The sequence below is a fragment of the Bos indicus genome, chromosome 29 (assembly GCF_029378745.1).
Source record: "Bos indicus isolate NIAB-ARS_2022 breed Sahiwal x Tharparkar chromosome 29, NIAB-ARS_B.indTharparkar_mat_pri_1.0, whole genome shotgun sequence".
Classification (NCBI taxonomy): domain Eukaryota; kingdom Metazoa; phylum Chordata; class Mammalia; order Artiodactyla; family Bovidae; genus Bos; species Bos indicus.
The window spans coordinates 27,439,107-27,455,026 of record NC_091788.1 but is presented as its reverse complement, the minus strand read 5'-3'; the positions used below and the strand labels follow the sequence as shown (position 1 = coordinate 27,455,026).

General features: G+C 37.5%; 1 protein-coding gene and 1 pseudogene across 1 annotated transcript; both read right to left on the bottom strand.

Moving 5' to 3' along the window:
- Nucleotides 1-325: 325 nt before the first annotated feature.
- On the bottom strand, nucleotides 326-4,081 carry LOC109554027 (putative olfactory receptor 8G3; annotated as a pseudogene).
- A 10,536-nt stretch (nucleotides 4,082-14,617) lies between these two features.
- LOC109554237 (olfactory receptor 8G1-like) lies at nucleotides 14,618-15,580 on the bottom strand. Its single transcript, XM_019954556.1, has one exon. The coding sequence runs from the start codon at nucleotides 15,551-15,553 to the stop codon at nucleotides 14,618-14,620; it is 936 nt and encodes a 311-aa protein (XP_019810115.1). The 5' UTR covers nucleotides 15,554-15,580.
- Nucleotides 15,581-15,920: the final 340 nt, after the last annotated feature.

The following is a 15,920-nucleotide window of genomic DNA, read 5'->3' as shown; positions in this document are numbered from 1 at the left end:
TGGGCATAGTGCTTTATGCACCATACAATAATATGGTGATTTTCACCATAATCATCATAAGCATTGTTGTTCTTCCTAGATATACTATCATTAAAAATAAAACTAAGCTCCATTAATATTCAATAACTTTTAAAATTTTATTATTGTGTTTCTCCTTAAATAATCATTGTAATGTATGTTCAAAGAAGTAGCCAGAAGGAGAATTTTGGAGGTGAATTATATAGAGACGTATCAATAAATTTCCAAAAACTTGAAAAGTAAATATAACACACTGCTTATCTAAGCAAACCAAAGGACTTCTATAACATCATGCTATTGATTCTATTTATATACATTTTCCTCTTTCCAGAACTTTCTTCAGAACAAGTTTGACATCCTTATTCTGCAGACTGTAAATCAGAGGACTTGGCAGGGGAACAAGGCAGGTATAAAACACAGAGGACACTTTTCCTTGATCCATGGAGCTCACAAATGATGGCTGCAGGTACATGAATGCCGCAGATCCAAAGAAAACAGCAACAGCTGAGATGTGAGAGCTGCAGGTGCTGAAGCTTTGGACCTGCCCTCAGTGGGCTGGATTTGGACGATGCTGGAGAGGATGAAGATGTAGGATGTAAGGATGGTTAAGGCAGGAGTCAGGATGTTAAATTCACTCAAGACTAGAACCAATAATTCATTGATATAGATTCTGGGACAAGATAGCTCCAAGAGTGGAAAGAGATCACAGAAGTAATGTTCTTGCTCTGATGGGCAGGGCCATGCTCAGACTTTACTTTCATTACCAGTCACATCCACAGCTGGGTATTGTTTTTGCTTTGGCTCCATCCCTTCATTCTTTCTGGAGTTATTTCTCCACTGATCTCCAGTAGCATATTGGGCACCTACTGACCTGGGGAGTTCATCATTCAGTGTTCTATCTTTTTGCCTTTTCATACTGTTCATGGGGTTCTCAAGGCAAGAATACTGAAGTGGTTAAGTACACACTTAATAGTATATATACTTATTATGAGTTTATTTTTTAATTCATTTTTCTTTTCTATTAGACTGTAAACTCAATACAGTATTTGGCACAGTTCCTGACTTACAACAAATACCAATAAACACGTGCTTTTAATAAAAATATTGAAAGAAATTTAGAGATAGGTTAGAGACTAAACACAAGTCAATGAAATGCTTACACTGCCTGAGTTGAAGTGAGTAAACAGGAAGTCTTTGCCATCATTTTATTAGAAGGAACAAGTAGATGAATCAGGAAATCTCTGTTCATGAGGGAGTGTGAATATTAGAGTGATGACAGGTAGAGATAGATAAATAACTATGAGCATCTCTAAATGCTGTGAGAGGGAGCCAAATTAAAGGACTCTAAATTTTAATAGTTAAGAGTTGGGATTCAGACACAGCACAGATGCTTTCCAAGATGTCAATACCTTGTATTTTTCTTCCCTATTTTTCTAAGAGAAAAAATTATTCTCATGATTCTGCTGGATAGTTCTGAGTCCTCACCTTGCATGACTCCTTGTTGTTGAGGGTCAGGATCTAATAGTCTCTATTGTGAATCATTGGTCCTGACCTCTGAACATGTCAGCAGCCTTCTGTAAAAGTTGGTTGATATGAATGATGATTTTATACTCTCTGGTACTGATATTAAAAGTCTGATGGGGAACAAATAATGATAATGATCTCCCACTAGAATCTTGTCTCACAAGTATCAACTCTTCAGAAATAATCAGAATTTCTCTTTTCCACATTGACTCACTACTGTTTAATAGATACGATGCCTCGCTTTTATCAGATTATGTATTGTAAACAAGGATGTGATAGGTTTTGTTTGAGCTCCAGGGACTTCTCTGTCAAGCTAATTTACAGTTCAAAACTTTAGGAAATTTTAAAGACATACACTAAAGGAATTTTCTAAAGTAATTGCCCACGAGGAATAAGTAGAAAATCAGAAGGGAAAACCTTTATGTGTCAGATTTGAAACTTTTTATTCTCATTTATCTCTGCTAATTCTATTTAGACTATTCATAAGACTAGACACATATTAAGAGCAATATTCAAAAAAAATTTTTTTTTTTTTTACTTTACAATGTGTGGTCTGCATCAACGGGATATTGACACCCCATGAAAAGTTTTTAAAAAGACTCACCAGAAAACTGATGACTTAATTTTCCTCTACTACTAAAAGGGAAATGGTGAGGGAAAATATAGAGATATATGTTTTATATATACTTCTTAATATGCTGTCTAGGTTAATCATAGCTTTTCTTTCAAGGCACAAGTATCTATTAATTTTGTGGCCACAGTCACCATTCGCATGGATTTTGGAGCCCAAGAAAATAAAATTTGTCACTGTTTCCACTTGTTCCCCATCTATTTGCCATGAAGTGATGGCACCAGTAGCCAAGATCTTAGTTTTTTAGATGTTGAGTTTAGAAAGAATTTTACCACTCAATGCTATTTAAACTGGAATAAAAGAATTACAAAATCACAGTTATAGACCTCATGAAATTTGAAACTTCATACTAAGGAGGTATAATACTTAACATAATGAAACATAATATGAAAATATAACTGGAGAAAACTCAGAGAAACATACTTTGGCCACCTGAGGCAAAGAGTCAACTCATCGGAAAAGACCCTGATGCTGGGAGAGATTGAAGTAAGGAGAAGGGGTTGACAGAGGACAAGATGGTCAATGGTTGGATGGCATTGCCAATTCAATGGACATGAGTTTGAGCAAACTCCAGGAGATGGAGAACGACAGAGAAGCCTGGCATGCAGCAGTCCTCGGGATCATAAAGAGTCCTTGGACACGACTGAGTAACTGAACAACAATAGAGAGACATACAAATTTGAATGGGTCTCCTAATGGATTGAGAACTAGGGAACATTAGCTGCAACATCTTGGAATTTTTATTAGCTTCAAATTATCTTGTCTATTACTTATTAGTTCTGACCTAATCACCAAATAATTCACCTCTTAGAGTCCTAATAATATATATTTGTTGGAAAACAATTTACTAACACCTATTACAAAGGTATCAATTAAGGATAGAGTTTTTTCTATTAAATATATTCTAGATAATTATGATTGGGATTTCTTGGCAGTCCAAATGACTGATATGCCATTATGATATTGGCTCTTTTCATATATGTTTTGCACAGTCTAGAATTTTTTTCAGTGCAAATTTAACATCTGTATTTCATAGGGGGTGGATCATGGGGTTTAGCATGGGCAAAATAATGATATAAAACACAGAGGACACTTTCCCTTGGTCTGTAGAGCTGACTGATGATGGCTTCAGGTACATGAATGCAGTAGATCCATAGAAAATAGCAACAGCTGAGATGTGATAGCTGCAGGTGCTGAAGGCTTTGGACCTGCCCTCCTTGGAGTGGATTTGGAGGATGCTGGAGATGATGAAGATGTAGGAAGCAAAATAACTAAGGCAGGAATCAAAATGTTAAATGCACTTAAGAATATAACCAATAATTCATTAACATAGATGCTGGAACAGGATAGCACCAAAGGTGGGAAGAGATCATAGAAATAATGGTTAACCACATTGTTCTTGCAGAAAAGGAGTCCCAACATAAATCCTGTATGGATTGTGGATCCAGTGATGCCCAAAATATAAACTCCCACTGTGAGGCAGAAGCAGATTTAATAAGACATGGTGATGTTGTAAAGCAAGGGGTTGCAGATGGCAGCATAGCGGTCATATGCCATTTCAGCCAACATGTGACTTTCTGCAATAGCAAAAATGATGAAGAAATAAAATTGAGTCATGCATTCAGGATAGGAGATAATATTCCTCTCTGTCACAAAGCTCACCAGCATTTTGGGCGTAATGACAGTGGACTGACAGAGATCAATAAAGGACAAGTTGGTGAGGAAATAGTACCTGGGGGTGTGCAGGTGAGAACTGAGCGCAGTCAGTGTGATCATGCCCAGGTTTCCCACCACCGTGACCACATAGATTCCTAGGAAGAGGAGGAAAAGGGGCAGCTGGAGTTGTGGCTGTTCTGTGAGCCCAGCGAGGATAAACTCAGTCACTGAGGAGTGATTTCCAGGGCCCATTATCTTCTCAATCAGTCCTATGTTGAAAGAGAAAATGAGTAGATTTTATGCCCATGTGTGCATGTGTGTGAGTGTCTGTGGGCACGTGTGCTCCTGTGAGTGGGTACTGGGGAGAGCAATTCTCGGAGGGTCATTGTTTGATCCCTCATAAAAAGAGACTCATGATGCAGGGATCTCCTGAGTCTCTCCCGCTCCTCTGAGACAAACAATGATCCTAGTTTAATCAGAGGAAAAATATACAAACTTCATGAAATTTATAATTAAGATACTTCATAACATTTTAAGAGAAAACACCAACCCATAGATTTTTAAAATCAGAGTTAACAGTACTATTGAGACCTCTGAGGACTTTTTCTTTCTTCCCATGTTCTTTATGTATGTCTTAATAATATTCATGTAAAATGGCATTGTATTTTTTTTCATCTTTTAGGATTTTTTTTTAATTTTATTTTTTAACTTTACAATATTGTATTGGTTTATTTCACTGGGAATATATGAGTAGTGTGTGCTTTCTCTAATAAATTAACAGATGATTCATAAATCTATGAAAAGTAATTGTATTATTCTCAACTATTTTCCTTATTAGAATCATAACACAGAATATCTAAAGGAATGGGAAACTATATCATTTCACCTGAGATCTATGGCTTTAATGTCCCAACTTCCTTCTCCCAGGACTTTGATTCCAGAAGGCAGAAACTTAACTTCATGGCAGACTTCATACTTACACCTCAGTGGCATTTCCAAACTCAGGAACCTTCCTCCTTTATTCTAATTTTGACAATCTTGTGGTTCAGAACATAATGACCTCAATATAGGTCATGTACTCCACCACTGTGACCAGGGGAATCAATGTATAAAATTTATTCCATGCAATTTGCACTTCATGGTTAATGGAAAGGGTGAGAAACTATTTATATTCCCCCAAAATATAAGATGCCTTTTTGAAGACAAATATTCGGTCTCATTTATTCTGGTCTTTTTTTATCAATACAATCATATATTTTGCAGATGTTCACTATGAAATTCAAAGATGATAGAGATGTGGATTAGTAGAGTACACAAAAATACAATTAGAAATTTTAATTTAAATTCAGCATTTGTTAACTGTGGGAGGTGTTCTTTGTTTAAAAATCAACTCACTCTTAGTTTACACTTGTACAGATAATGAGCAGATTCTATAAAATGAAAATTCATAATCTTACTTAAAACTCAAGCAATGGTTGGATTAATGTGTTCAGTTCAAGGTGAAATGCTTTATGTGACAGAAAAAAAATTGGAAATTTTCAGAAAAATGATCAAATATTTTCCATATTAGAATGCTGAAATAACTGAGGATGCTTTTCCAGCAAAATACTTATGTGACACCTGATAGTTATCTTATAGTTCAACATATTGCTTTATTTAAGAGTTATTGGGTTTATTTTATGTATCATCAGAAGAGTGAAGAAAAATTACTGCTTGAAACTGTTGGAGAAATATTTGGTTTCACAGCAAAACAAACACTCCAACCATCAAAATACCCAGATCTTACAATAAAAATGTTGATTTCATACTGAATAACTAGTTACTTAGCAGGCATTTTTAATAACAATAAACACTTGATGCTTGTATTAAATAATCTTTAACATCTCAGTTTCACTGTTTCATGATTTTAGAATTTTTATAAGAATCTGCTTGCAATGCAGGAGACACAGGAGACTCGGGTTTGATCCCTGTGTTGGGAAGATCCCCTGAAGTAGGAAATGGCAAAACACTCCAGTATTCTTGCCTGGAGAATCCCGTGGACAGAAGAGTCCGGTGGGCTATAGTCTATGAGGTCACAAAGAGTTGGACATAACTTAGCGACTGAACACACACATGTAAGCCCTGATGCTGTTAGAATTAGTGCATTGAAACCTCCCTGAATCCCATACTTGCCACATGACCTTCAGATGATCAGGTCTGCTCTCCAACACTGAAAAATAAAAAAATCTGTTTCATGTGAAAATTAAGTAAAATGATTCTTATGAAGAGCTTAGCCCAGTCCCTAGCTTTTGGTAAGAAAATGTCAATGTTATTTTACTGTTAATATATTCAGCTTCTCTCTATAATATGCTTTATTTGGCCAACATTTTTATTCTTTAATCATGGCAAGAGTTTTAAGTTTTCTTTTCCTTAGCATATCTTCTTGTTGCTCCTTTCTACATTAACACATATGGTAATACAGAGATTTGAAATATTTTGCTGAATATTAAATTTTTAAATTATGAATATTTTCCATGGTCTCCAAATAAAGTCAAGCCAAATTCTTTGTCATTCCAAGATTCATAACATCTGACAAGAAAAGTTTTCTTTATAATGTCCCAACAGGTTTCACATGATTTAATTATTTCACAAAACAGCATAATAGGCTCACAGTTTTGAATCAACAAAGTCCTTTAGCTCTTCTCACTCTACTCCCTTTATCTTATAAAATGTAATTGACTTTAAAGACCCTTTAGTTAAGGACTTTAACAGTGGAAGCCCCAGTTAATAAGATTTTCTATGTGCCCATTAATATAATTATTATGTTATAGTTAGTACATAAATAAATTTGTATCAATTATTATGGGTTATGTACCGATTTTACTTCTGCACTAGAGTGTTCACTCAATACAGTGTTTGGCATGGTGCATTACATACAGCAAGTACCAATAAACAAGAGTTTTTAATAAAATCATTTGAAAGATGTTTCAGTTCAGTTCAGTTCAGTCACGCAGTCGTGTCCGACTTTGCGACCCCATGAATTGCAGCACACCAGGCCTCCCTGTCCATCACCAACCCCCAGAGTTCACCCAAACTCATGTCCACTGAGTCGGTGATGCCATCCAGCCATCTCATCCTCTGTCATCCCCTTCTCCTTCTGCCCCCAATCCCTCTCAGCATCAGAGTCTTTTCCAATGAGTCAACTCTTCACATAAGGTGGCCAAAGTATTGCAGTTTCAGCTTTAGCATCATTCCTTCCAAAGAAATCCCAGGGCTGATCTCCTTTAGAATGGACTGGTTGCATCTTCTTTCAGTCCAAGGGACTCTCAAGAGTCTTCTCCAACACCACAGTTCAAAAGCATCAATTCTTCGGTGCTCAGCTTTCTTCACAGTCCAACTCTCACATCCATACATGACTACTGGAAAAAGCATAGCCTTGACTAGACAGATTTTGTTTGCAAAGTAATGTCTCTGCTTTTGAATATGCTATCTAGGTTGGTTATAACTTTCCTTCCAAGGAGTAAGCATCTTTTAAGTTCATGGCTGCAGTCACCATCTGCAGTGATTTTGGAGCCCAGAAAAATAAAGTCTGTCACTGTTTCCACTGTTTCCCCATCTATTTGCCATAAAGTGATGGGACCAGATGCCATGATCTTTGTTTTCTGAATGTTGAGCTTTAAGCCAACTTTTTCACTCTCCTCTTTCACTTTCATCAAGAGGCTTTTGAGTTCCTCTTCACTTTCTGCCATAAGGGTGGTGTCATCTGCATATCTGAGGTGATTGATATTTCTCCCGGCAATCTTGATTCCAGCTTGTGCTTCTTCCAGCCCAGTGTTTCTCATGATGTACTCTGCGTATAAGTTAAATAAGCATGGTGACAATATACGGCCTTGACGTACTCCTTTTCCTATTTTGAACCAGTCTGTTGTTCCATGTCCAGTTCTAACTGTTGCTTCCTGACCTGCATATAAGTTTCTCAAGAGGTAAGTTAGTGGTACATTAATACAGACTCCATATAAGTGAACAAAATTCTCACACTACCTTCATCAAAGTGAGTAAATAAGTAAGTGTTGGTCATAATTTTATTCATCCAGGGACAGCTGAAAGAGGGTGTTCTAACAAAACAAGAGAAGACTCTACACATGGACATCACCAGATGGTCAACACCGAAATCAGATTGATTATATTCTTTGCAGCCAAAGATGGAGAAGCTCTATACAGTCAGCAAAAACAAGACTGGGAGCTGACTATGCCTCAGATCATGAATTCCTTATTGCCAAATTCAGACTTCAGTTGAAGAAAGTAAGGAAAAACACTAGACCATTCAGGTATGACTTAAATCAAATCCCTTACAATTATACAGTGAAAGTGAGAAATAGATTTAAAGGACTAGATCTGATAAACAGAGTGCTTGATGAACTATGGACAGAGGTTCATGACATTGTACCGGAGACAGGCAGCAAGACCTTCCCCAAGAAAAAGAAATGCACAAAAGCAAAATGGCTGTCTGAGGAGGCCTTACAAATAGTTGTGAAAAGAAGAGAAGTGAAAAGTAAAGGAGAAAATAAAAGATATACCCATTTGAATGCAGAGCTCCAAAGAATAGCAAGGAGATATAAGAAAGTCTTCCAGTGATCAATGCAAAGAAATAGAGGAAAACAATAGAATAGGAAAGATTAGAGATCTCTTCAAGAAAATTAGAGACCTAGGGAATGTTTCATGCAAAGATGGGCTCAATAAAGGACAGAAATGGTATGGATCTAACAGAACCAGAAGATTTTAAGAAGAGGTGGCAAGAATACACAGAAGAACTGTACAAAAAAAATCTTCATGACCCAGATAATCATGATGCTATCACTCACCTAGAGCCAGACATCCTGGAATGGGAAGTCAAGTGGGTGTTAGGAAGCATGACAAAAGCAAAGCTAGTGGAGATGACGGAATTCCAGTTGAGCTATTTCAAATCCAAAAAGATGATACTATGAAAGTGCTGTTCTCATGTGTTTGTTAGCCATCTGTATGTCTTCTTTGGAGAAATGTCTATTTAGTTCTTTGGCCCATTTTTTGATTGGGTCATTTAGTTTTCTGGAATTGAGCTGTAGGAGTTGCTTGTATATTTTTGAGATTAGTTGTTTGTCAGTTGCTTCATTTGCTATTATTTTCTCCCATTCTGAAGGCTGTCTTTTCACCTTGCTTATAGTTTCCTTTGTTGTGCAGAAGATTTTAAGTTTAATTAGGTCCCATTTGTTTATTTTTGCTTTTATTTCCAATATTCTGGGAGGTGGGTCATAGAGGATCCTACTGTGATGTATGTCGGAGAGTGTTTTGCCTATGTTCTCCTCTAGGAGTTTTATAGTTTCTGGTCTAAGTGCTGTTCTCAATATGCCAGCAAATTTGGAAAACTCAACAGTGGCCACAGGACTGGAAAAGGTCACTTTTCATTCCAGTCCCAAAAATAGGCAATGCCAAAGAATGTTCAAACTACTGCATAAATGCACTCTTCTCACATACTTGCAAAGTAATGCTTAAAATTCTCCAAGCCAGGCTTCAACAGTACATGAACTGTGAATTTCCAGATGTTCAGGCTGGTTTTAGAAAAATCAGAGGAACCAGAGATCAAATTGCCAACATTCATTGGATCATCAAAAAAGCAAGAGAGTTCCAGGAAAACATCTATTTCTGCTTTATTGACTATGCCAAACCCTTTGACTGTGTGGGGTTCACAGTAAATTATGAAAAATCTTAAAGAGATGGGAATACCAGACCACCTGAACTGCCTTTTGAGAAATCTATATGCAGGTCAGGAAGCAACAGTTAGAACTGGACATGGAAAAACAGACTGGTCCCTAATAGGGAAAGGAGTATGTCAAAGCTATATTGTCACCCTGTTTATATAACTTACATGCAGAGTAAATCACGAGAAATGCTGGGCTAGAAGAAGCACAAGCTGGAATCAAGATTGCTGGGAGAAATACCAATCATCTCAGATATGCAGATGACATCACTCTTATGGCAGAAAGCGAAGAAGAACTAAAAAGCCTCTTGATGAAAGTGAAAGAGGAGAGTGAAAAAGTTGGCTTAAAGCTCAACATTCAGAAAACTAAGATCATGGCATCTGGTCCCATCATTTCATGGCAAATAGAGATGGAGAAACAGTGGAAACAGGACAGACTTTATTTGGGGGGAGCTCCAAAATCACTGCAGAGCTGACTGCAGCCATGAAGTTAAAAGACGCTTACTCCTTGGAAGGAAAGTTATGAGCCTGCTAGACAGCATATTAAAAAGCAGAGACATTACTTTGCCAACAGAGGTCCGTCTAGTCAAGGCTATGGTTTTTGCAGCAGTCATGTATGGATGTGAGAGTTGGACTATAAACAAAGCTGAGTGCCAAAGAATATCGGATGCTTTTGTACTGTGGTGTTGGAGAAGACTCTTGAGAGTCCCTTGAACTTCAAGGAGATCCAACCAGTCCATCCTAAAGATCAGTCCTGGGTGTTCATTGGAAGGACTGATGTTGAAGCTGAAACTCCAATATTTTGGCCAACTGATGTGAAGAACTGACTCATTTGATAAGACCCTGATGCTGGGAAAGATTGAAGGTGGGAGGAGATGAAGGTGGGAGATGACAGAGGATGAGATGGTTGGATGGCATCACCGACTCAATGGACATGAGTTTGAGTAAACTCTGGGAGCTGGTGATGGACAGGGAGGCTTGGCGTGCTGCGGTCCTGGGGCCACAAAGTGTTGGACACAACCGAGTGACTAAACTGTTTCTGAATATTGACTAATCAAATTTTAAAAGGTTTTAATTTATTGTTGGGTATAAGATTTTAATCTGATTTTCAAGGTATTTTTTCAAATTGCTATGAAAAAGGGTAAAACCTAGAGTAGAATATTCCATAAACACATAGGAAAATGTTGCTCATCAATAACTATCAGAACTTAGAACAATAAATATGGTATAGTGTAACACAAAACAACTATTGTCAACATTCTGATAACTTTGATAGAATACTCACAAACATTCTCTAATGATAAGCAGTATCATAAAATACATCATTATTACAGTTGTGTGAGGAACCAGAAATGTTCTTGATAATAGTGTGGAGTGGTCAGAAATGCATGGAGAATTAAAAACTTGCATTTGTTCTTGAAAGGTGTTTATAACTGAAATATGTGTAAAACTGGAAAAGGAGTATGGAGTCAAGAAGCTATATCAAGACAGGAAAGCAGCAAGAATGAAGTGATAGGAATAAACCACATTGTCGAGATATTACAGAAACTATCCCATCCAGCAGGACAAACAGCCTTCTGGCAGATCCTAATAGTTATGAAATATTAATATATTTTGCATATTATACACATAATATATATATACATATAATTTTAATCACAGTTCATATTATTATTCTTTTAGATCCAAAGCCAAATTCAAATGTTAACTCTAGAGAGAACAACACACAGCTGTCTAGGACTAAATACAAATACTCAAAAGAGTGGAAGAGATTAAGTTATTCCTAATTTACCCTCTCTTCCTCAATAATAAATGCCCCAGTTCTTAGTTAGGCAGGTGGCTACATAGATATGGTATTTCTTAGCCCCTCTTACAGCCACCTTGGACCATATGACTGGGTCACACTGAAGGGAAATAAGAGGAGGTGAGGTCTGTCACTTCCAGGTGGTTGTCTTCAAGTTAGGGGACATTCTCTCCTTCCCTTTCTTTAGTTCTGATGGCTGAGAGGTAGAAATGAAGGATGAATCTGGAACTACTCTCTGAGACCAAACGGTGGATGGAAGCTAGATGTTGTAGCAGAGCAGCAGTTGGTAAGCAGCTTATGTCCCCAGTGAGCCACTGAACCTGTCCTGTGTCACTTTCAGGATTATGTACCATGGTATGTATGTACTTCTGTGTGTGTAATGCATAGAAACAACTAACTGTGACTAAAGCAGAAGATATAAAGTAATTTTCCAAAATCCACTCCTGTGACATCCTTGAAATGCTAATTGTACATAAGGAACTGTATAATTTTTAGAAATTAATATGTGCTTGTATGAGAACTAATGAAAGACACACTCTGTATGAGAGCTTTATCCAAGGTTATCATACTGCCTAGTGTTAGAATATATTTATTGTATCATGTTATTTTCCATTATTAAAACAGTGTGCCCTCTGTACTGGTATCTAAAAAATCCTATTTATTTGTTAATTTTTGTCTCATTTGTAGTAGTTCTTTTTCAAAGTCCTTTACCTCTCATTATTGTGGTAAAGTTTCATCTCCACTTTGGAATCTGTCTATCTATTCCAATATTTTAATCCATATCTACTATCAGTTCTCATATCACTAGAGTAAATACAGACATGTTTTATCTTTCTTTAATCTTTTTGATAGTTTTAATACACAAATGGAGCTTCCCAGGTAGTGGTAATGCTAGGGAATCTGCCTGCCAAGGCAGGAGATATACGAGATGCAGTTTCGATTCCTGAGTCAGAAAGATCCCCTGGAGGAGGAAATGGAAACCCACTCCAGTATTCTTGCCTGCAGAATCCCGTGGACAGACGAGCCAGATAGGCTACAGTCCATGGGGTCACAGAGAGTCAGACATGACTGAGCACTGAGCAGCAGAAATACACAAATGAATGCTCAGAAACAAACAAAAATTCTCAGAAATATTCATTCCTATCTTTCAGCCATCCATATGAAAAAATTTATTCAATATTGTTTGTTTAATCCATAGAGTAATAAAATAATTATTACACACATAAGCCTTATAAAGCATATCCTAGCAATAAAAATGCAGATTGGTTTAGAATTATAATATTCATATCGTTTACACATAAACATAGACATATATACATACACATATGTACACATATAGATAGATATACATGTATACAGAGAGTTTTCATGGATTAAAAAGTGGAGTAGGAACTTTCAGAATGATTAGTACTGCTGCTGCTGCTGCTGCTGCTGCTAAGTCACTTCAGTCGTGTCCGACTCTGTGAGACCCCATAGATAGCAGCCCACCAGGCTCCCCCGTCCCTGGGATTCTCCAGGCAAGAACACTGGAGTGGGTTGCTATTTCCTTCTCCAATTCATGAAAGTGAAAAGTGAAAGTGAAGCCACTCAGTCGTGTCCGACTCTTAGCGACCCCTTGGACTGCAGCCCACCAGGCTCCTCCATCCATGGGATTTTCCAGGCAAGAGTACTGGAGTGTGGTGCCATTGCTTACATAATAAGTCAAAAAGAAATTTTCCTCTAATTCTCAAAGAGAGGCATAACCTTGCCTCACACATTATGAATTTAGGTTTTATAAGATAAGATAAAGGGTGATATCTCACAGAAGTGTTACTATTGCATGTTTGAAGGCAAGATGACTTCAAAGAAAACACTGCTTTAGCATTTTTAGATGAGACAGATGATGTTTAAAATACAGTTTGAAAAGAAAAAAAGTGTTAGTCATTCAGTCATGTCTGACTCTTTGTCACCCGATGGACTGTACCCCACTTTGCTCCTCTGTCCATGGACTTTTCCAGGCAAGAATACTGGAGTGGGTTGCCATTTCCTCCTCCAGGAGATCTTCCAGACCCAGGGATTGAACCTGCATCTCTCATTGGCAGGCAGACTCTTTACCATCTAAGACACTAGGGATTTTTACCAGGTATAACAGCTCATACTGAGTCAAAGGGTAAAGCTGGAATTTATTGCTTAAATATCTCCTTTTCTTCCTCAAAATAATTCAGTTTCTTTTCCATGATAGATACTTTGGGGATAAGACAGGTACTTACCATTAATCAGAAAAATTTTTTCAATTGTAAACTTCTATGTGAGTGAATGGTCCATATGTTGTAATAATAAAAGAATGTCACTTCTAAATCTTAAGATTCTATAATATGAATGGCACAAAAGGATATGTTTTTTAGAGAGAAGAGAAAATGAGTACAGGATTGTCAGGGAAATGGAAGTAGAATTATCTTAGAACTGTGGAGTAAGGAATGCTGCATAAAGATAGAAGTCAAAATGAACATGATTTTTCAGTACTGTTTATTATTGTCAATCTCTCCACTATAGTGTGGATCATATGTGTGCCCTATGACATAGGAATTATGTCTTATCACCCATCATATGCCCTTGTAACTCCTAATACATTTCTGTGCACAAATTAAGAATTAAAGATTGAATTTTATAGATTCAAAATGACTAAACATTGTTTATTATAGAGATCACACTTCCAGAGACATTTGTCTTACTAGTAAACAGCAACAGGTACACAACATATTGAGAAAAACAAAAGATACTGATTAGATGGATTTATTCCTCGAATTAAGAAAAATAAATTTTGAATTTCCCTGGCAGTCCTGCAGTTAGGACTCAGCATTTTCAACGTGTGGACCCAAGTTTACTTCTTGGTTGGGGGAACTAAGATATTGCAAGTCACACAGGGTGGCCAAAAAAATAAAAATTTTAAATTTAAAAAAAGAATTAAAGATGAATAAGTCTTGGCTAAAAAAGTTCCATATTCCATGCTTGTAGTAATGCACATGAAGGCCTTTGAATACTGTATTAATGTTTAGAGGTAATACAGAGTTTTATGGACATGTGGACTCTGGCACATCCTCAAACAGCGCTGCTCTCCATATCATAACACTATGACTCCAGTCCTCTCCTTGCCACTTTCATCCCCAAAAATCAAGAATTAATAGTAGAAACCATCTAATTACTTGTGGACACACATTCCTGTGTCTGGACTGTTTTCTTACCAAACTTTCTCAGGAAATTATAAATTTTTGCCAAGGCAAAACACTCATTTTCACAGGAAACTTCTTTTTTCAAGGATTTTATTGAAGGCAATTTTGACATCTTTATTCCTCAGGCTGTAGATCAGGGGATTCAGCATGGGCACAATAATGGTGTAAAACACAGAGGACACTTTCCCGTGATCCATGGAGCTGACTGATGATGGCTGCAGGTACATGAACGCTGCAGATCCATAGAAGATAGCAACAGCTGAGATGTGGGAGCTGCATGTGCTAAAGGCTTTGGACCTGCCCTCCTTGGAGTGGATTTGGAGGATGTTGAAGATGATGAAGATGTAAGAGCTGAGGATGGTCAGGAGTGGAGTGAGGATATTAAATGCACTGAAACACAAAACTACCACCTCATTGATGTAAATACTGGAACAGGAGAGCTCCAGTAGAGGAAAAAGATCACAGAGGTAATGGTTGATCACATCAGCCTTGCAGAAAAGCACTCTTAGCATGCAGCCTGTGTGAGCTGTGGCACCAGTCAAGCCCATGATATAAACCCCAACTACCATACAAGAACAGAGCTGATAAGACATGGTGACATTGTAAAGCAAGGGGTTACAGATGGCAACATAGCGATCATATGCCATTACAGCCAACATATGACTTTCTGATATAACAAAAACGAGGAAGAAGAAGAGTTGAGTCATACACGCTGGGTAGGAGATAGTATTCTTCTCTGTCACAAAGCTCACCAGCATTTTGGGGGTAATGACAGTGGACTGACAGAGGTCAATGAAGGACAAGCTGCTGAGGAAATAGTACATGGGGGTGTGCAGGTGAGAACTGAGCCCAATCAGTGTGATCATGACCAGGTTTCCCACCACCGTGACCACAAAGATTCCTAGGAAGAGGAGGAAAAGGGGCAGCTGGAGTCCTGGATGCTCTGTTAGCCCAGCAAGGATGAACTCATTCACTGCGGAGTGATTTCCTGCTGCCATTTTCCTCTGGGAATTTATGGAAGAAACAAAAAATTGTAGTGGGTATTTATTGTCTTATAACACAGTGATGTGTAATATAAAAACCAAGACTTCTCAAGCAGATAGCTCCAGTTCTCTGTCTGTTCCTAATCTACATTTAGTATGTTCCAGTTCTCTGTCTGTTCCTAATCTACAGTAACATAGGACATGTAAATATTAACAAATATAAGATGGAATGCTCCTTTGTTTGTTCTATGCTATCAAACCAAAGCACTCTCCCAGTGGGCCTCAGTATTGCCAGTCCCTAGACAGCCAAAGAAATTTTCTGTTAACTTTATTATAAGAACTTTCCATGATTTGTTTTCATTCCTCTCAACTCTTCTACAGA